The 20,983-nt window shown below is 40.1% G+C and overlaps 1 protein-coding gene across 2 annotated transcripts; it reads right to left on the bottom strand.

Annotated features, from left to right (window-relative positions):
• Window positions 1–3,470: 3,470 nt before the first annotated feature.
• Window positions 3,471–20,449, bottom strand: klhl21 (kelch-like family member 21). 2 transcript variants are annotated; one of them, XM_006794026.3, is made up of 5 exons: window positions 20,311–20,449; window positions 10,217–11,301; window positions 8,089–8,494; window positions 7,176–7,248; window positions 3,471–6,586 (listed from the first exon to the last, which is right to left on the bottom strand). In XM_006794026.3, the coding sequence occupies exons 2-5, from the start codon at window positions 11,241–11,243 to the stop codon at window positions 6,254–6,256; spliced, it is 1,839 nt and encodes a 612-aa protein (XP_006794089.1). In that variant the 5' UTR covers window positions 11,244–11,301; window positions 20,311–20,449; the 3' UTR covers window positions 3,471–6,253. The 2 variants fall into 2 exon arrangements, with proteins under 2 accessions (XP_006794089.1, XP_087689744.1); XM_087833618.1 differs by lacking the exon at window positions 20,311–20,449 and adding an exon at window positions 12,754–12,858.
• Between the last annotated feature and the right edge of the window lie 534 nt (window positions 20,450–20,983).

Below are 20,983 nucleotides of genomic sequence, written 5' to 3'. Positions count from 1 at the left end.
TCACCCCAACCTCAGCAACAGGACCACTATCAGCACTGATCAGTTGTGTTTGCTTTTGGAACTGTGTCTTAATTCCACCTATTTTGCATAAGGGTCAGTACAGGCAGAAACCTAGGTGTGCCATGGGTTCCCACAGGCCCCTGGTCAAAGTCACCAAACCAGTTCGTAAGCAGGTACAGGTGTGGCCAGAAGGGTCCTCAGAGGCACTGCAAGACTGCTTTTCCACCACAGGCTGCTACACACGACAACACCACAGACTTTCAGGAATATACAGAAACTGTTACTGCCTACATCCCAAAATGCATCGATGATGTCACAGAGACCAGGTGTCACGGGTTGCTTAGAGGATCCACTCGCAGGACTCATGAGTAGCGTTTAAACAGAGACGGTTTATTTACAGATCTTCACCAAGTGTATGTACAGACAGTGCGGGGTTAGTGCTATATACAAGACGTGAGGGGCAGGGGTCCAGGGCTCCAGGGAAAACGGGGAAATCACACACGCGCTCAGTTCAACCTTTCTCTTCTCCACTAGCGACCAGTCACTCCTTCCACACTCCACACGGGGAAACACGGGGAATCTAGGAACAAAGAAACACTCGTTAAGTCTCTGAGACGGAGGCACAGGAAACTTGAGCTAGACGTGTACTGACTAGAGCCTTCACAACAATCCAGCGTTGAACAGCTGATCTCCTCCTTCTAATATACCAGCTGGTCTGATGAGGCCCAGGTGTTCCCAATCCAGGAAGGCGTGGACCGAGGGCGTGAAGCCGCCATGAGTTCCGCCCCTGCAAAACAGGGCAGAGAAGGAGAGAGGGGGAGAGAGAGGGAAAAAGAGAAGAGAAGGAGGGCTAGGAGTGGAGAGATTCTGATCAGCACCTTGCCGATCCTGCAGGTCGTGACACCAGGCCTATCACTGTCCGGCCCAATCAGAAACCATGGCTCACAGGTCAGGTTTAAATGCTCCTAAGGTTGAAAAATGCAAGCCTTCAGAGCCGGGAATTAGGTGAGCCAAAGAACAGCAAGGGCAAACCTGTCACGTGGCATCAGCTACAGCAAAGCTTCAGCGACAGCAGAGATACTTGGAGGCAGTGGCAAGGAATACAAACCATCACAGACTACAAGCCCACTCTGCAGACCGTGGTGACACAATCCCCAGACAGTGTGTGGAGATCCCTTGCCAAAATCAGTACCGCCGTTCCCACATGCCTCAAAGCCTCCACCATCATTACTGTACCCAAGAATACATCTACCTCCTGCTTTAAGCACTACCGTCCTGTCAAACTCACCTCCATCATTATGAAGTGCTTTGAACGGTTAGTCATGCATCAAATCAAATTATTGCTTTCGTCAAAACGCTCAAGTGATGATGGAATTTCAACTGCCCCTTACTCAGCCCTCACACATCTCAACACTAGAGACTCATATGTCAGAGTGCTGTTCATAGACTTCAGTTCAGCCTTCAGCATCATCATTCCCCAGCAACTCATTCACAAACTGGATCTGCTGGGGATCAGCACCTTGCTGTATAACTGGCTGCTAGATTTCTTGACAGGAAGACAGCAGATAGTACGGGTCGACAGCAACACCTCCAGCCCAAGAACACTGAATACGGGGGCTCCCCAAGGATGTGTGTTGAGCCCCCTTCTCTTTACTGTGCTGACCCACGACGAGATCTACTACAGGGGTGAAGTTAACCATCTGGCAGAGTGGTACAGCTACAACAACCTGTCACTGAATGTGGGAATGTGGGACCATCGGGCTGTCAGGATGCTGACCATCTCTGAATCGAGAAGGGGGGCCCAAGGGTACATCTTTCGCCATCCTACAATGCTGTGATTGTAGCCATTCCTCACTTTCTGTGAATGGTACTCATGGCCATTAATCAGTAGGCTTTGATTAGTTGTCATTGATCAATGGTCATAAGAATTTGCATACTAACAATTATGGAACTAACCCCCCAGCACTTTGTTCATTCAGTGGTGCTAGTTTCATTCACTATGCAAATGTACTGTTTATAAGGTTGGGGAAACCTGCAGTCAGCTGAGACTGAAGAAGTCACTTGGATGATGACGAAACGTTTCTCCAACTGAAAATGTCCAGATGAACAGAATCAACCTTTTGGGATTTACTTACCTGGATGATTAAGCACGCATCAAGACGTTATTTTATTAAAAATTTTAAAATGTTAGCAGCACAAACAAAAGATTTTTGCAGCACAAATGTTTGACATCAATTTTGTTTGATTCCATTAATGTGGGGGGGCTGGTTGACCTCTGTTGACCTCTAGAAATTTTTGTTAATATCTTTAAAATGATAGCAGCACAAACAAAAAATTTTGCAGCACAAACGTTTAACATCAATTTTGTTTGATTTGGGTAATGTGGGGGGGCTGGTTGACCTTTTGACCTTTACCTTTTCATTAATATCTTTAAAACAGAAGCAGCACAAACGACAATTTTAGCAGCACAAACCAGCACAAACGTAGCACAGTTGATTGACACCCATTTTGTTTGATTTAATTAATGTGGGGGGGGCTGGTTGACCTCTGATGACCTCTAGAAATTTTTATTACTATCTTTAAAATGATCGTAGCACAAATGAAAATTTTTGCTGCACAAACCAGCACAAACGTAGCACAAACGTTTGATACCACTTTTGTTGGATTTGAAGAAGGCGGGGGGGCCAACTTCACTCACATGCGTAACATCATAACTGTTGCTCATTTTGAAGAGTTTAATTCCTTTAATAATGTTTTAAATGTTTTTTATGAAATATTTTTTGTTGCAAAAATGATCCTTATCACATGGTTTCTGAACATTTAGCCAGAGTAAAACATTTAGAGAACAACAAATACCTGAAAAGTTCCCTGCTACTTTCCAAACCGTTATGTTTTTTCACGTTTACGTTTAAATGTTTGATTAAAATACTTGTGTTTGTTCCCTTCACAATAAGCAAAAGGTATCACAACAGGTAAAAGGCATATTTTTGAGCAATTTATGTTAAATATTTGTCCCAAATCTCTGCAATGATGGTAGGGACTGCAAAGTCGTAATGGCCACATACAGCAACTGCTGCCAGATAGAAACATACCAAATTACACCTGACGGAAATGGTTTCAAAACATTTCTTAGATTTATATTATATATTTGGTGACAAACTCGTCAGGATAAATTCTAGAGCACCTTTGATGTTTACTGGCCAAATGAATTTGTTTTCCTGATGCAACAGGTGCAGATTGTTTTTAAAATGTCACACAGGTTAATAATATTTCTTGAGATGTGCTTTTATGTTTTAGTGAGCTCGTGTTTATTTCAGTCTTTTGAAGCTACTGTCAACTGTTTCACTGAAATATTTGCTGCAACCTTGCTAAGAGCAAATCATTGTGACTCAGCAGAATAAACTACGTCAGACCTGCCTGCAGTTTAATTTATAATAGCCACCGTGAAAACAGTGTACAAACACAGCAAATAAGGTTAAGAATATACTGTATTTACAAACCTGTTCAACATCACAGACTGAACACTGAAAACAATGGTGTATTGACAACAGCATGGAAACACACAAATATACTACGGTACTTCAAACGAAGCAAAAATACATCCTACTCGACAACAAACTGAGATTTTTTTTGCACTTCCAGTTGTAACTGACGACTCATCACCAGCGTTTACGAAGAGCCGCTGATCTTTTTGCAGCTGATAGGCAGGAACTTCAGAAGCAATCACAGCACAAATATATCCATAAATAAGAAAACAGTATAACAGTGAAAACATTAAAACGTTAAACATTAAATGAAATACATAAAAAAAAACAAAAAAACTTCATGCATGGTTATAGAGGCTGATATAGCCCGGTTTAAGAGTCTAGAGTGTCATGAGGACATGCCGTGCAGCCCAAGAATCACTAAAAACAGAATCAACTCAGTGCAAGTTAACATCACATGCAGCCAACTTGAAATTCTACTATGATGATTTCTCAGCACACCGATTCCTCCAGGTTAGGATTAACATTTTAACCATACGGCTGTATGCCTGTTTAGTTCTGGATATCAATTTTGATTTTGGAATGCAAACAGATTCTTGTGGTTTCTGTTAAAATATTTGGCTTTTACTTGTTAAAGAAATAATCCACTCAGAGCAAAACTGCTGCAAAACCAGAGATATGTTGTTTTTATTCCCCTCCTCACCCAAGCCTACGTCACCCATAATGCAGATTGTCTGCCAGTAGCAGCTAATGTAGCCTCGAGCTGCAGGCCTCAAGCAGAGACGAGCAGCAGCTTCAGAGTTTTATTAAGCTCACTTACTTGCAACCCTTAGATTTACTTCATTTTAAAACTTCATGTCTTCAAGCTTAGCTGTTACTGCCATTTAATCGTGTTTCTCGCAGCACCCTCTCAACTGTTTTATTCACATTTTGTAATCTGACTTTGATTTAGGAGATTTCGCTTTTAACTTTCACTTTTCTATGTTCATAAATGAAAAACAAAACAAACACCAACAGAAACTCATAAGTAACACACTGAACACAGAAATGTCCACACGCAGACACACCTCACCCTGTAGGAGATAACTCCCATCCACCGTGTAGTTGACATCATTAGATAGTTCCCATAGAAAAGCTAAAGTTGATGCACACTGTGTGGACCTCTCTGATAACTCACCACATCTGTTTCAATTCTTAAGTGTGGTTTTGGCCACTGAAAATAATCTCCACCATAACTACAGTTCATGCATGGATGCTGGATACAGTGTCAACACAACAGGTCACATATAAACGCAGCTAACATGATCTTACTCACTGGTTTACATACTACACCACTGGAACGTCAAGTTTAGCGAAGACACCCTGCTTTACCAGCTAATTTACTATAAACAGAACCATATTTTAGAAAATGCTGTAGTGAAAGAAAAATAAAACAAGGAACTGAGACCATTAACTAGTCAGTTAAGTGTTTACTGATGCAATAAAGTTGAGAATTTGCATCATTTCCTTTTATGCACAGCCACAGCTGACAAATGCCTGACACGCCCACCTTCAATGCAAAAATTCCCCCGTTTTAATCTTTCTAATTTGAATTTTACTTTCAGTTGGTAATAATCTCAAAATATATAAGCCAATGGTGAGTCCAAGCTCAAGGCCAGTAAGGCATTACTGACCTGCAAGAACTTTAATGGATACAACTTAGAAGTGACCCTGCACCACAATCCAGTTCTTCTTCAGAAAGTCGGAGCTTTCTGGTCTCCAGCTGTAAGGGTAGTTAGGACCCCCATCACAACCTGGCACACCAGAATGATAACCTCTTTAAATATTTATTTTACCCAACAAACAGTCTAAAGCTGAATGTTTACAATGTGAATAAATATATAAATACAAAAAAGCACAGCTAAAGCTGAAACCATTGACATTTAACCTATTATAAAAATAGTTCCATCAATCAACTACATAATAAATTCATTATTTCAGCACTAACTCAAAGTGGTTTCTCTTGTATAACCAAAATAAACTGCATGCCTGGTTATTAAGCCACAAAACCAGCAGCTCTCTAGAGCTTTTGTACAGAGCCCCCCGAGAATGCAATCCGTGTAGTGGATAATGCAGTCCACTGGGAATAAAAGGAGCCAAATGTTTATACAATATATATCCATGCATAGACAATTTCTCACACATATACTGGTAAAAGATGTAAAAGATGAATGTGGATTCCAGGCATATATCAAAAATCATAAGGAGGAGATTAAATTTGACCAATGCTGCCAAGATGTTTTACAGGTAAATTCATTATTGTGTAAGTGCTATAAATTCACAGCTGTGTGTAGTGTTTTCTGATAGAGACAAAGAGGTTTAGCGAGAGCTGGGTTGTCACTAGTATTAATATGCAAATAATCTCAAAAGGTGGTGAATGTGGTGAAACGACTTGGAAGTTGTGCACAAAACAATCAGGTGACTATAGAAAATAACAGGTATGCATTTCTGTAGTGCGTAAACATTACTTCACTCTAATCTGCAGAAGCTTATGGATGTTTTTCATAGCGTTGCTGATGTAACTTAGACTTTTCCCCCTGTGGGATAAATAAAATATCTGTGTGTGTCTATCCATCTGGCTCCAGGCCTTTCTGTCCAGTCCAGACTAAGACTAGCTCAGTCTTCTTTTCTGACTTTGACAGCTTTAGCAAAGCGATGAGGTAAATTCACAGTACACTGAGGGCACGATGAGGGAGAACATGGTCAATGGGAGTTTCGAGGTTTTGAGATCAGTGTGCCGCGTTCAGATCCTGATTCTGGTTCTGGTTGAGGTTATTGAGATTGTGGAGCGCGTGGTGTCGGTGATGCCGGTGCAGGAGAATGCCGTTTGACTCGGGTACGTCAGTGGGTTCGAATGCGCTCGACACTAGGGGCATGAACTGCCGGAAAATGCTGACGCTGCCATGCCAGAAGGTCGGCTGAGGTAATCGTCCAGCAAGACTCCAAGTGCGGGTGGTCGGGTCGTAGGCTTCTACGACATCGGACAGCTCAAACGTATTGTCGTAACCACCAGACACGTACAATTTAGCCCCCAGGGCCGCCACACTGCCTCCAACATGGACCTGAAAAAGAAAACAAAATTTTTAAGCATGTATTTTTGCTATAATTCATAATAACAGACATTTTTTTTCTTTGTGTAGCCTTTGATCCATTATTGTATATAATAAGTTGATTTTTTTTCCAATTCAACGAAAACAAAAAATGCTTATTTAAAAGGAGCATCATATGTGTCCCAGACTAACAACTCCCTGAACATACTGTATGTACAACCACTTTCTCAACATATTGTCATAAGAGAAATATTGCTTTTCTTTGGAAAAAGTAACAGATATATTATTAAACGTATCTTCCTGAGATCACAAATACAAAGCTAAAAAACTAAATGAGCTAGTGGAAGATAAGGCTTTGTACACTCTCTCTAATTATCTCATTTGTTTCTCTGGCAAGCCAGTCAATTTGTGATAAGGTGGGGTTGTCCTAAACTGAAATTGGAGGTGAAAAATGTGGATACGTTTATTTTTATTCATGCATTTATCATCATGTTGCAACTGACTTAGTTTGAGTGACATTTGTGCTCTTCTGCCTAAGGACAGGGATCAGATCACAATGACTGCTATTGGAGCACATAAGCACCTGGTGTGAAATACTAACCTGGGTCATCGGACTAATTTTGTCCCACTTGTTCTTTTGAGGATTATAAACATCAACTTCAGCTGAGTCATCCCTGCAAATAGAAAGAAACTCAAGTCAAAGAGCTGCCAAAGCAACAAAACAATCCCAGCTTCAAATCTAACAACCCAGTCAAAACATGTTTATTTCTCTTATATGTAAAGACCAACCTCATCAGCAGTCAGTGGCAAATTGATGTAGTATTTGTTATATTAAATAACAAATGCAGAGCCCAAAGAACTAAATTGATCTTTCAACATGAAAGAACTGGATAGAAAAGATCAACACTAGTGTGTCATGTGGTCCAGTGTCCCTCATTCTGTGAAAGTCTAAATCGGGTGGCACCAGGGTCGTTTTAGGTCATTGGCCGCAAGCAGCACAATTTGATCTCAAGTGGGCAGGGCAAGTAAAATCATTGCACAAGCTCATATAAAAAAAAATCTCCTGAAAACAATGAAAACTCAATGAAAAAAAGGGATTTCAGATTACTTCTCTGCAACTTTGACCCTTTTTAAAAACCATTTATTAGACCCTTCAGGAGTATGCTTAACACTGTTGCTGTTAGCACATGTGGAAGAACGACTCAGATCCTGTACACATAAATCGTAAGATAAGTATTTAAGATAAAAATGAAAAACAAGAGCAGTTTGAATTAAGTGCATTTAAATATAAATATACATTTACATAACTCGTGTTTTCAAGTAAAAATTGCATTTCCCTTGAAGATAAAGTAGACAAATATAAAGAATACAGCTAAGTCTCCTCCTAAACAAATTACTTAAGCGAATGTACTTAATTACATTCTGTCCCTGGTGTTTACTGTTTTAAAACTATAGTCTAAATGCAAAAAGTAAATTAAAGATGTAAGAAATAACTGGAAAAGATTCTGCCTCACCTGACAAAGTAGATGAGGCCATTTAGGGTAACAGTTTTCGGTGTGAAGGACCACGGAGGCAGCTGTCCACAGTTGACCATGGTCCAGCGGTTGGTGTCTGCATCATAGCTCTGGATGACCATGGTGTCCTCACCGGTCAGAGAGCCGATGGCATACAGGCGTCCGCTGCATGCGGTGGTGGAGCAGTTATCCATCGGATGCAGCATGGCTGGCAGGGCCTCCCAGCAGTCCAGAGCCTGATCGTAACGCTCTGTGCTGTCCGAAGCCACCACATACAGCTGGCCCTTCAGGATGCAGGAGCTGTGATATTCACGAGCCTTCAGCATGGGTGACACTTCTGTCCATTCGTTCACGCTGGACTTGTAGCGCCACACACCGTCATAGAGGCGGGAGCCATCAGAGCCACCTAAAGGACACAGATATGTGTCTTCTTGGTTAGAAATGGTCAGAAATATCATAAAATTGCACATATTTGCCAAATGCATTAATAAAGATTCATTGCATCTGCTGTAGATGAAAGCTGATTATCCTTATGGACCCCACAGAGGTCCATTTTGAGCCAGGGAAAACCCCTGAAGTTAAATTTGATACAACCTAAACAGCCACGGTTAAGAAATCAGTGGTGTAGGATTTTATTTCTAAATTAGTGTACAAGATAGTCATTTTGAAGGTCTTTATCACCAGCCAAGGAGGTAATGTGATTGATCTGGTTGGCCTGAATGTTAGCAGCATTACTCAGAGAGGTCGTTGCAGATATGAATGAAAGATTTTACCAGAGGTCCAACTATTAAGTGAACCTTTGGATATGACCCAGACCTGGTTCTGCATCCATTAATTTTTGGGACTCTTCCAAAAAGACAGAGCCAAATAAACATTTCATAACATATCTGCACAAATACAAATTAAACTGGAAGACATTTTCATCTGTCAAGAAAAGATCTGTCTCAGTGGACAGTCTCAAAGTGCTCTTGTTTTGTATAGAAGCTTTGCTTTAAGTCTGGAAATCCCCATTTAAAAGTCACCATCTGGAATCACCAGACTGTGAAAATTACAGCATCTTCTAAACAACTCCTCTTAGTATGTTTATTTAAAGAAAGCGTATCAAATGTTAGGAACAGTAAATCCGCTTGACAACATTATGCAATCATATACGGCTGTTATTTCTGCCACTGAGGTAACACTGCTAACTTTGTAGCCCACCATCAGAATCTTGTAGGAGTCACAAGCCTAAAGGGCAGGTCTATGATGATTTCTCAAGAAGATTTCACACTGTTCAGACATGCTCAGTTACTGGTAATGATGGTGATGATAAAGATAACACCACTGCTGTTCTGTCAGCACACTGTGTCCTGACTCGCTTCTCCTTGTTCACACAAAATCAGTAGCCGTAGAGACTGCGGTTTATTAATAAACAGCAGAACCTCCATAATGCTAGAGCTGAGGCTTCTAAATACAAATGGTGATGTCACAATGGTTATGGCTATGGGCAAATAAAATGCTTGCCAATATCTATTTTATGGTTAAGATGACTCAAATCTGTAAAAATCATGGTAACCAACCTTGGTGTCAAACTGGACTGTGATTTTAAGCAAGATAAACAAGATAAAGATACATATTTATATTTAATGCGAGTTTTTACCAGTTGAGGCTTTAATACAAGGTCAAATCTGGGTTATATTTTAAAGTTTTTGAACATTTTATTGATGGTTTTATCATCTGGACTATTGTAACACAATTTACATTGGCCTTAGCAATGCTTTACTTTATTATTTGTTTTTAAAACCTTTAATGTCACTGAGGTTAGTGGACCAGCTCCTCCTGCTAGTCCCCCCAAAACAGAGGCAATCATCCCCAAACCGTGGAATCATTTCCCTGCCCATGTTAGGATGTCCAGCTAGTTGCTTGTTTTTAAAATGCGTCATAAAACAATTTTTTACTCAACAGCTTTTAACTGAGTATGAAAATGTTGTGTTCTAATCTTGTATTGAATGATTTATTGTTTATTGTTTTGCTGTGGTGTTTTTGTGCAGCATTTTCTCAAACACTTGTTTTTAAAAAGTGCTAAATAAAACTGGATTGGACTGGATCAGCATCACAGCCTTAGTTTTAATGTCTTCAGATAGCTTACCTGTGACATACATATCATTTCCGAGTGCTGCTATGCTGTAGCCTCCTCCCAGGTGGTCGGGGAATTCAGCCAGGTAGCGCCACTGTCCAGTATGAGGGTTGTAACAGTCCACTGTGACCAGCTCATCACAATCCTGGTCGCAGCCTCCTACCACCACCAGGATTTCTGCCAATCCCGTGGACGGTCGAGGCCGCATGCGATGACAAGGTCTGTCGTGGCGGTCGTATTCACAGGACTGGAAGCTACGCGCTTCATTCACCATACGGAGACAGGTAGGTGAAAGGTAGACAAGTGGGTCGCTCTCCACATGGGCCAACAGGAAGAACCTCCTGACAAAGGGGAGTCGGACTTGCTGGAGGAGCTCGGGCCAATAGTGGAGTCGTCGCTGGAGATCAGCCTTCACCCAACGCACTGCAATTTGATAAACTGTCTCCTCCTTGTCCACACAAAGCTCATCGTCCGACACAAACTCAAGGAGGCGTTTCCATGCCAAGCGTTCAAAGTCTGTCCCTTTAGCTAGCTCCATTATGTTTTTGAGGACAAAGCGTCGCGCGCTGGCTGCCAGCTCTTTGCAAGCATAGGCCTCTGCAAAGTCCTGGATCTCTAAACAGTTGGAAACATCCAACCGCTGCTCCAAAAAAGCACAACATGCCTCTTTGACTGAGGGGAACTGAAACAGATCGGCCGTCTTCAGCAGCAGGTCCACGTTATCCTGAGTGACGGTGATCCGTCCTGTGTAACAGAAGTCCACCAGCAGACCTAAGAGCTCACCTGACACCTCGTGTAAAACAACCCGGTCCATAACACTCTCCCTGAGTGTCCCTGCAAACATAGCTCGGAAGTAGGTGCTGGCAGCGGCCAACACCGTGCGATGACAGTGGAACTCACGGCCCTCGGCGCATAAAGTCACATCGAAAAACTTTCGTTCGGCACGCAGTTCGTGAATTCCTCGAAGCAGGTTGAAGGCGTGGGCCGTGTCGAAAAAAGGCAAGGTGGAAGGCTGTGTCTGCAACACTGGCTTTTCCATTTCTCCTCTTTTAGGGTCTCTCTTTTTCCAATGGTCGATCTCAAAACTCTGCTTTCATCTGAAACAGATCAACACAAGTAATGTAAGTCAAATTTCACTCAAAACACCACAAAGGGCTGCAGTTTTTAGCCCTTTGGTCAAAAAACTATATATATAAAAAACAACAACAACAACAACAACAACAGTTTTCTATAAGTTCATTTTTAAGAAAAGACTATCCGTCAACACAGGAAACTTGTTGCACATAACTTTACAAGTTGGTCACTAACAGACATTCCAGCCTCCAGTTACCAAGGGAATCCTCTAATGTATTTACCACCTTCTCATACATTTATGTCCTGTTCTCTCTTTGATAATAACTTTAATCACCTTAAACTTGTGAATAATTTAACTTGGGACCCACCTACTGTCAGCTGTTATTTCACCCTTCACCTCTTGAAGCCACTGACTGTCACTGACTATATAGCCTGTGGCTGCCATGCCACTGTTAGTCGTTTCCTGTGTGGCCCCTTAAGATATTTCGTTTTTAGTCGTGTGTGACCAAGAGAAACAAATTTTCACGAGCGTGGAACCGCAGGTAATGCAGATAATCATTCCATTTCCACAAAATTACAACTTGTAACACAAATAGTTCTTACACCTAATTTCAGTTACCTAATAATGTTTTGCTCAACTTTCCATTTGTTTGCAAGACTACAAGTTTCCTCTGCTGTTTCTGGAAGTTATTATCCTACCCAGACAGGGTTCAGATGTGAAGTTGAAGGCTTGTAAATTTGACTGCTGGCTAAAAATGTAAGTCAATGGATGAGAAAGGAACCCACTGAAAACACACACACACACACCCCGTATCAAAGGAACGGCACAAATATACAAAATCGGAATCTTTTGCTCCCTCTGACAGGCACATTTTCAGGCTAACTGGTTCAGAATATTTTTGTTGCTCTAAATTACAACACTGACATCAGCTGCTCTATGTGTGAAATATACAGTCCCGAGTTAGACAGGAAAGATGTTGAAGTTAGGGTAGAAAAATAAAATACAGCCTAAAGGAAAAACTGTAAGCCCTGTAGTGAAGCTCACAAGTTTTATCCCCTAATCTCCCCTATAGGAAGCATTTTAGGGATGAAATTTCCCCCCAATTTCAAAACCCCCTACGGAGAAGATGAAAAGGATCTTTGAGATGTTTGCATGATGAATATGTACATTAAAAAAGTTACTAGTCATCTGACTAATCGCTGCAGTATACCAGCGTCAAGCATAGACAAACACTTAGCTGTCTATACTGATAAATTTACTACTGGCTTTGATATTAAATGACATTCGGTGAAACTTCACCGTTATAGAAAACTGGTAAAAAAAAAAAGAAAAAAAAAAAGAGTCATTCCCACAACAAGACAAGCAAATCTCTATAATACACAGTGATCATTACAGAAATAATACAGTCATATGTGAGCACACCAATTAGAATAATCAATGTAAAGTTTTTAGCTCAAATATATTCTTCTCCTACCTGATGAGCCTCCAGGCAACGTTTCACAAGCAAAGCGACAGAATTCAACGTCTAGAAAGCACGACAGCAAAGCTCAGCATGACTCTGAATACGAACAGCTCCTTAACTGTGTTTAAGACAGAGAGCCTGGCTGAGGTTGGGGTTTATAAATACACCAGCAGTGTCCATTTTCAGAGAAGGGTGGGGGGGGGAAACACCTAACATGCAGTGGGCTGACGCTGTGGGGAGAGTGTAACCACCCCCCCTCCACACTGGTATGTCTCTGTGGTCAGTCAGTCTTTGAGAGAAAAGCCAGCTGAGCCTGGGCCTCCTCCAAACCTGGAGCACAGCAGCAGACCAAAACACAGCTTCCTCTCCTAATACCTAAAAAATTTCTTAGCAAAGCAGCAAAGAATCACAGATCTGCTTGGATCACAGGACACAGACATTAACAAGACCCGCTCCTCTGTTAGAAACATACTCGTAGTATGCGGGTCAGACAAACAAGTTTGTTTGGATAAAATTCAAAACACTTCCACTGACTTTACATATGGAAACTGCTAAATTAAAATGGTGATGTCATGCTGTCTTCAGCATTACATTTAAAGCAGTACAGCCTTAAAGAGTTCCTACCGGACTCTGGAGTTTTTAAAGCGATGTCCGAATTTGGCTTGTAAATTTGTTCACATTAGTCTGTCCTCAAAAATTCCACTCTTAACTAAGAAGAAGCTTCAGTGGCATGATCATTACTTCTCCACAACGCAAAGCCCCCAATTTTTTTTGTGCCATTCAATATTTTGGCTATCCCAGATAGCTTGGACCAGATATTTGTTTGATCCTGACTCAAAAATCTAAAGTGGAAATTGTGAACAGATCTATGCTACCAATTCATTCAGTTAAACTTCATGTTGCTCTGTGTTTATTATGTCATATGCCAGCAGCAGTGAAAACTAATTGCTAGATGAAAAACTTAAAGAAAGGGTTCTGGAAATACTACAGTAGTTTTGTTGCTTGACCACCAGGACATCACCCACTGTTTTGTGAATCCCTGTGTTTCAAGCTGACCACTTTCACCATCGCCATTTTAGCTTACACTTTACAGCTACAAGATGAGTCTGACTGAGATAGAAAAACAAGGTAAGGGTTAATATTTTAGGAAAAATATCAACCACAGATTTCATTTGCTGTTTTTTTTTTGCTTATGAACTTTGTTGACATGTGCTAAAACAGTGGATTCCTAGCGGGAAAGAAAGCAGCATTTAAATAATGTATTTATGATTTGGACTCGTGATCAAAGGGCAATTTAAAGGCAACATATCGGCCTCTAAATCACTACAGACAAAGGAATTGATTAAGAAAATCATCAGAAAGTAAGTCTTAACTGAAAATAATAGCTAGTACCAGGTTTGGTCAGAGATAAAATAATAAAAATAAAAATCTCCTAACATGGATGTATTAGATGTTTTTTATACTGTTTGAAGAAACACGAGATAGTCTATCCATCAAATTGTGACTCCGGAAAAACAGATTAAACATTAAACAGATTAAATTCTGAAGTAAACATATGTTAACAAATTCCTGCATCTCCTCTGCAGCTGCTTCCTGAGAAGTACAGTTTAACCCGTACCAGCATTGAATTTCAGTTATACAATCCTATTAAATCACCAGGAGAACAAGACCAGACGGTAGGGTGGTTAATAGAAACCTGCATTAAATCTCATGCAAGATTCTTGTCAGTATTTGGAGATAATCATTCCTTCTCTAAACACACAGGTATCTCCTTACAGAGATTTGTTTAAAGGTTGTAATAAAGCTCCTATTCCTCTGGCCAAAGGATTTAGCTCACATTCAACACCAGGGTTCAACAATGCAGAGGTCCAAATAGCTCTGCGAGGGATCAAACTCCTCTCCTGAAGGGCAGGCAGGGCATCACAACTCAGCCTGCACTGAGAAAACACATGTCCCCAACTTCTGTGTAAGTGATTGTCATTATGTTTGAAGAGATTATGGCATTTCACTCAGTCGTGAAACGATTTATTACTCCCACTGTCTCTACTACAAAGACTGAAAATATAACATTCAGATGTCCCACTTAAACAACTACAAATACTTTGTTCTGCTAAGCGGAAAGAGGTGAAACTGAAAATGTACACACATATTTACCTGAAATAGTTTACCTTACTAAACATACAGTAAGGCACAAATAGATTTGAATAGTACAGTGCAAAAGTATTTTGCCACCCCTAATTTCTTTATATTTTGCTAAGAAAATGGGAAAGATGTGCAGTGAAACCAAAGAGCATCTTTGAGTTACAGCAGACAAAACACTAAATGCAACCACAAAAATATTTTAAATGAAGTAGACAACAAAATAAAAGACGCTGAAAATAATAATAATAAAAAAAAAACTAACAAAAAAGTAAAAATCTAAATAAAATAAAGTAAAAATCCAGTGAAACAAACTACATTTAATAAAGTGACTGTAAATTAGCTCAAAAAGAAGTTCAATAAAGCAAACATACCGCCCCCTCCAAAACACAAGGCTTACTAAATGTAGTATGCAGACTACTGAGCAACTTGTACTCAGTGTGTTTACCAACAACCCAAGAATAGCTGACAAATGTGTACTCCGTAGGGAGGCAAACAGCCGAGGTGTGGAAACAATCTTAACGCTATGAGTAAAGAGCACAGAGAGACCAGTCCAAGTTATAAAAACAAAGGATAATGATGTTAGTCAAAAGCTAAGCTAAAAATGCAGGACGGCTGACATATTTAATAAATCTATCATATCTATTCCTTCAAATGGTTGTTCTCGTATCCAGACAAACAATTAGAACAACTGTAAATAGAAACTCTGAGGTTACTTTGACATCTAAATGAACCCAGTACACTGAATCAGAGTTCAAACATCCTATAATGAGGCACAGAAACCACAGCCATAATAGCAGCTCTGTGAGACTGTACTGCACAGGTCTACTTTGAGCTAAATCATATCAGCTTGCGTGGCTGGTATGAGGTTTAACATGTTTACCATCCTTCATTTGCAAATGAGCAACAAAAACAAACATCTTTTGGAAAGAGATGAATTAAATTAGTTTTCCCAGATCTTAAACCCAAATAGCAAAGAAAACTTTTAGGCTTAGTATTGGTGCAACAAGATTAGTACAAGCAATTTTAAGGGGACTATTACATCACCCAAGTAACAATAAAGGCATGCTGGTTGAAAAAGGAAACAGTGGCAATAAAATAAAAAATTAATAATTTAACTAAAAGAGCCAGAAAAGCCATTATCACTATCAAAAAAGTAAGTAATGCAGAGCAAAACCCAGAAGCTGGTTGAAATAGCAGTAAGTCACAATCTTAACCCTAAACACACTTTTGTCCACAAGGAACAGAAACCCACAAACACACAGTTGAGATATTGCCAAGAGAATAGCACTCTATCATCAGAACTCTCCTCTGACTGGCAATAAGCACTCCAACCCTAATTGGTGATGGAAATCAGCTGCACAGATGGTGGAGCGTGAAAACAGACACACCCACAAAGGTAACACCTGGGAAGGCCTGCTAGAGCTGCAACACAGACTAAGCAGATTTCTTGGCAATCTATCCAACAAATATCAAGACATTTTATTTGATGCACAGGATCAACTGGTCCATTGGTTGTTCAATACAGTTTCATGAGACAAAGCTCTTATTGGACATTTGCCGTTGTTACTTTAATACGAAAATTCGACATTAATAGTCTTTTAGGATTGATTCATTAATTTTGGCAGCAGCAGAAACAGACAGAAAAATGGCCCTCTCTGGACCTTAGCATACACGGGTAGTTATTACTTATTTCATGTTTATATTTATAGAATGCCTTCTTGGAGTGTGCTGACAAGTCAAAAAAGATGTCTTTGTAGCTGCATTTTGCTGAATAGATGAGCAAAAAGATTACATATACACAACCTCAATCACCAGTTCATCTTCTGTTTATCTGGGTCACAGGGGAACCAGTCTAAAGCATAGATGCCCAGACCTTCTGCTTGGTCACTACATCAAGCTCTTTTGAGGAAACAGTGAAACATTTTCCAATCCAATCGAGAAACATAATCTCTCCTGCATGGGTCATGTCTTGGGTCTGCCCTGGGTCTCCAACCAGTTGGACATGCCCGACATGGCCCACTATTCAGATGCCTGAACACAATTCCTTGTGTTATTTAGGTGAAACCTACATCAAGTGCAAAACAATAGAGCATCAACCATCAACTGGTTGATGTTTTACATTTCAAACATGTCATCAACAGGGAATTTGCAGAGTGCCCTCTGGTGGACATGAGATGGTTGAAGGGTGTTTTCCCCATCTTTTCTTTACTTTTTAAATTCTTATTAATGTTGATAGCAATATAGCAGACCTACTATTTAGGGATGTGTGCAACTAGTTGACTAGCCAACTAATAAGCTGTTCTCGCTAGTCGGTACCAGACTTAGTAGTGATTCAATCCATTCGTTAAAATGTTGATTGATGCCCAATGCCAGTAAATTATTGCGTCCTATGTTATGCAGCCATCTGCCACCAGATGACTCATCGTTTTTGAGAAACGTCATAAATGTGTTAATCTCTGCCCAATCATTTTGTTAACATTATCAGAAGAAGATACAAATTAGATTTGTCCGAGAGGTGAAATGGCTCTGCCTTAGTAATAGGGTGAGGAGTTCAGTCATTGTGGAAGGCCACCGAGTAGAACTACTACTACACCAAAGGAGACGGCTAAGGCTGTCGCTTTACCAGCTAAGTAATTAAAAAGCAAAAGGTCAAAAGGCACACAACCCAAGGGAACTATATAAAAAAAAAAAAACAACTCAAAAATGAAAACATAGTCAAAAAAGCCCTTGTGCAACATTTACACGAGCCAAAGAAATTCTGATTTACTCAATGGAAATGTGACTTTGTGCCACAGCTTCATAAAACTGTTTTGGCATCTGCCGAGAGGAGATGTTTATCTGGAAGCTGCTGTGTTGATGTGAACAGAGTAAATAAAAGACAGACTTGATTTACATGGAACTGAGTTCCATAGGTGGAGGAACAGTGTGTTCAGTCTCTTCAGTCTCAGTGCCAGGGTTGCCCCTTGTTGGTGCAAGCTTGGAATGACCACCAAAGACAATTTACATTTCATATTTTTGCTATTAGTATCAGAAGCAGAAAACAGCAGGAAAAACTCTCGCATACAGATTTACATAGTTGAAACAATGAGTTTCTGCAAGGCTTTACCAAGACAATATTAAATTGAATAATATACATCTTAAAATTAGTATATAAACATGATATCATTTTGAGCTTATTTAAGCTAATAAGCTGACATTTTGAGAAAATAACTCAAAATGTAAGGTTAGCTACAACAATCAGGAAGCTCTGTGATGCTACATCATTTCTTTGTTGCCCAGAAGTAAAAGGTGGCAGGCGTCAGCTACCAGTGATACAGCTGTCGGTCAAGAATGAGCAAAGTGCTGAGTTCTTTCAGCGTGGTTTTACAAATGACAAAATCGTCTGGCGTTTTCAGCAGAATAGCAATTTGTTCATGTTTATTATACATTAGTAGTGAACTAATGCTATTACTATCTGATTTTCAGTGTGCTTGTGTCTGCACCATCTGCTTGACTGCTTATCCCGACAGCCGATGTTGAGGTAAGTGATTCCAGATAACAGAAAGATACACTGGGTATGGTGAACTCGTTTTGTAGTACAGATAGTACATAATGTAGTACATAACAATATTCAGGTTCATGCAGTTTCAGCCAGAACCTGGCAGGATAACAACCACACAAAGACAGCTTCCCTCTCTCTGCTGCTGCTCCAGGCTGTTGAGGCAAAGGCAAACATCAGAGTGGAGTGACATGAAAGTCTTGGGTTGTCCACAGCTGAGGCTGTGTTGGCCTTAAAAAGGCAACACCACTACTCCTCTACTGAGGGCCAGCATGAAGCTACTAGAAGGATTAACACTTGGATGCAGGATATTATGAGACTTAACGGATTCTTGTATGTTGCTGCAGCAGAAACTGATCTAAACAGAGTGGTTTCACTGTTGAAATTACACAATTACAAGACAACATGTTTTAACCAACAAAAAGCATCGAATTACCTTTGCTTTTCAGTGACATAGGTCATTAAATATGCCAGAGATATGTTTTTGGTTTGCTTATTTGTTTTATTCCCCAGATGAAAAAACTCACTCATCCTCACATTTATGCATACAGCCAATTTATAATTACCAAATCAATCAAACCTGTATTTGGACTCCTTAGAAAATCCACAGAGACAGAATCACTAGCTGACCAGCAAAACATTTCACGACCCTGAACTTCTTCATGTCAGGTGACACAGCTAACCACTACACTTCCCACAAAACAGTTAATAACCATTTCAAATATAATAGTCAAATTTCATGATGTGATCATTAGAAGTCCCTCTAGAAATTATGTCCATGAAGAATGGATTGGTGCAACTTCAGCAGTGACCCTGATGTTATACGAGGAACAGAACACAGAACTCGTTTAGTTTACAACTAAAGTTATGATCGCTGATTGTTGTGGCTGTGTTGCGTTCACCATTTGGGCATAACATGAGACATGACTCCAGGATTAAAAGACACATCTTATTTTATTGGGCGTGTTCCAGATTATCTGTGCATGCGAAATTTATTATCAGCTTATAAAATACGACGCACCTTTAAAGATTAGACTTACCAGCAACTATATTTTAAATGTACAGTTATACCAGTCCTTTTATGTCTCTATTTTTTTCCACTAATGTACCCTGTAAGTGGCACATTCAGTGAAAGAATCCATCTGTTGCCAAATGAATAATCAAGGCATTATTCATTAACTTATGCAGGGAACAGTGAGCAGAATGAGTTTAAGTGCCATGCAGAACATTTGTTTCTGCATTATGACTCAGCCTTTACTGGCAGGAATGACTTCTCTAAATAATGTTCTTTCATCTGTTCCCTCGAATTCCTCTAATTCATGCTCCTGTAATAAAACTTGCACAAACACTTTTATCACTCAGCTCGTGCAGCCATACATGTCCACATTACTGAGCACAGTGAGGCTTTAGTCCTGAAATGCTTAGGAGGAAAAAAATGTTCCCTGCTCCCTCTCATAAGCCATGCTTGGTCCAAGATAATATTCAAATGGTCTAGATAATGTTCAGCCACAGTTCAGATACACTGACAGGTCCAGAGCAGGGTCGATAACAGCTAAAGCAAACCTATTAACATAATGGGAAAATACACTGATGGAAACTGTTAGCAACTTCTGTTTAGCCAATTACTTTCATGTATTGACTTGTTTATGTGGTTAAAAACCATTTTCATTAGCATGTGGTGTTTATAACAATACATAAGCTGCATGCAGAACGCTATTTGGATGCGAAAGCTCCCATTTTAAACAGTCAACACCGCCTGCGATCATCAAAGTAAAGTCATATTTATACGAACGACATTTTTCCAACGTTACAGCTAACGTGAGGCTGCCCGCCGCTCGGAACAAGTAACTGTCGCGAAAAGCAGGCTGACTCAGTTTTAGACAACTTACCGATATGTGTCGTCAACGGTTGGTGATGATTTTACAGGGTGTAACGCTCGAACATCTTGGAAATAGAGCCGAAATTAAAGTTTGACGCTGCTGATCTATCTGGCCTCCTCTGCGCCATGACAGCCTGCGCCGTAATGAATGTGGCCTTCAAGTGCTGTCGTAAAAAAGGGCTTCGAACGCAACACCAGGGAAATCTTCAATTACACGAGACGTTATAAAAAAAAATGTTTATTGTTTTACTGAATTGTACATATATGGATTCTTAACAAATAAATATTATTTTCTGGGGCATGTACACATAAAATTCACATCACAAAATCTGAAGAATAGAATTGAATAGAATAGCCCTTTATTGTCATAGTACATCGAAATGAAATTAGGATTGCTCCACACCAACTGTGCAGGAATAAAATATAAATAGTAAGACAGCAGGAATAAATACCAAACAGGAGAAATGTATATAATCAAGAGGAATATATACAAAACAAGAGAAAGGCAATGATAATAGAAGAGGCACACAATAGTGAAAAAAGTGCTGGAAGTAGTGCAAAGGACTTAAGACTAGTGTCCATATGTGAGTGGCCTGAGTGATAAGGAATATTCATATCATGGCTGAGATTGGTGAGATGAGTGGGCAGGGGTGGGGTGTGGGGGGATAGTATTTGTTAACAGT

Source organism: Neolamprologus brichardi, chromosome 20, assembly GCF_056152115.1.
Source record: "Neolamprologus brichardi isolate AB-2024 chromosome 20, ASM5615211v1, whole genome shotgun sequence".
NCBI classification, from domain to species: Eukaryota; Metazoa; Chordata; class Actinopteri; order Cichliformes; family Cichlidae; genus Neolamprologus; species Neolamprologus brichardi.
The sequence above is the reverse complement of the archived record's forward strand: the minus strand, read 5'-3'. Positions and strand labels throughout refer to the sequence as shown.

Bases quoted from the DNA above. Each gene is read 5' to 3' on its own strand.
- klhl21 (XM_006794026.3), bottom strand. From the start codon at position 11,243: ATGGAAAAGCCAGTGTTGCAGACACAGCCTTCCACCTTGCCTTTTTTC. The intron at 8,495-10,216 runs GTAAGCTATCTG...TGTGTCCTTTAG, and splicing joins AAATGATATGTATGTCACAG to GTGGCTCTGATGGCTCCCGC. The intron at 7,249-8,088 runs GTGAGGCAGAAT...TTCTATTTGCAG, and splicing joins GGCCTCATCTACTTTGTCAG to GGATGACTCAGCTGAAGTTG.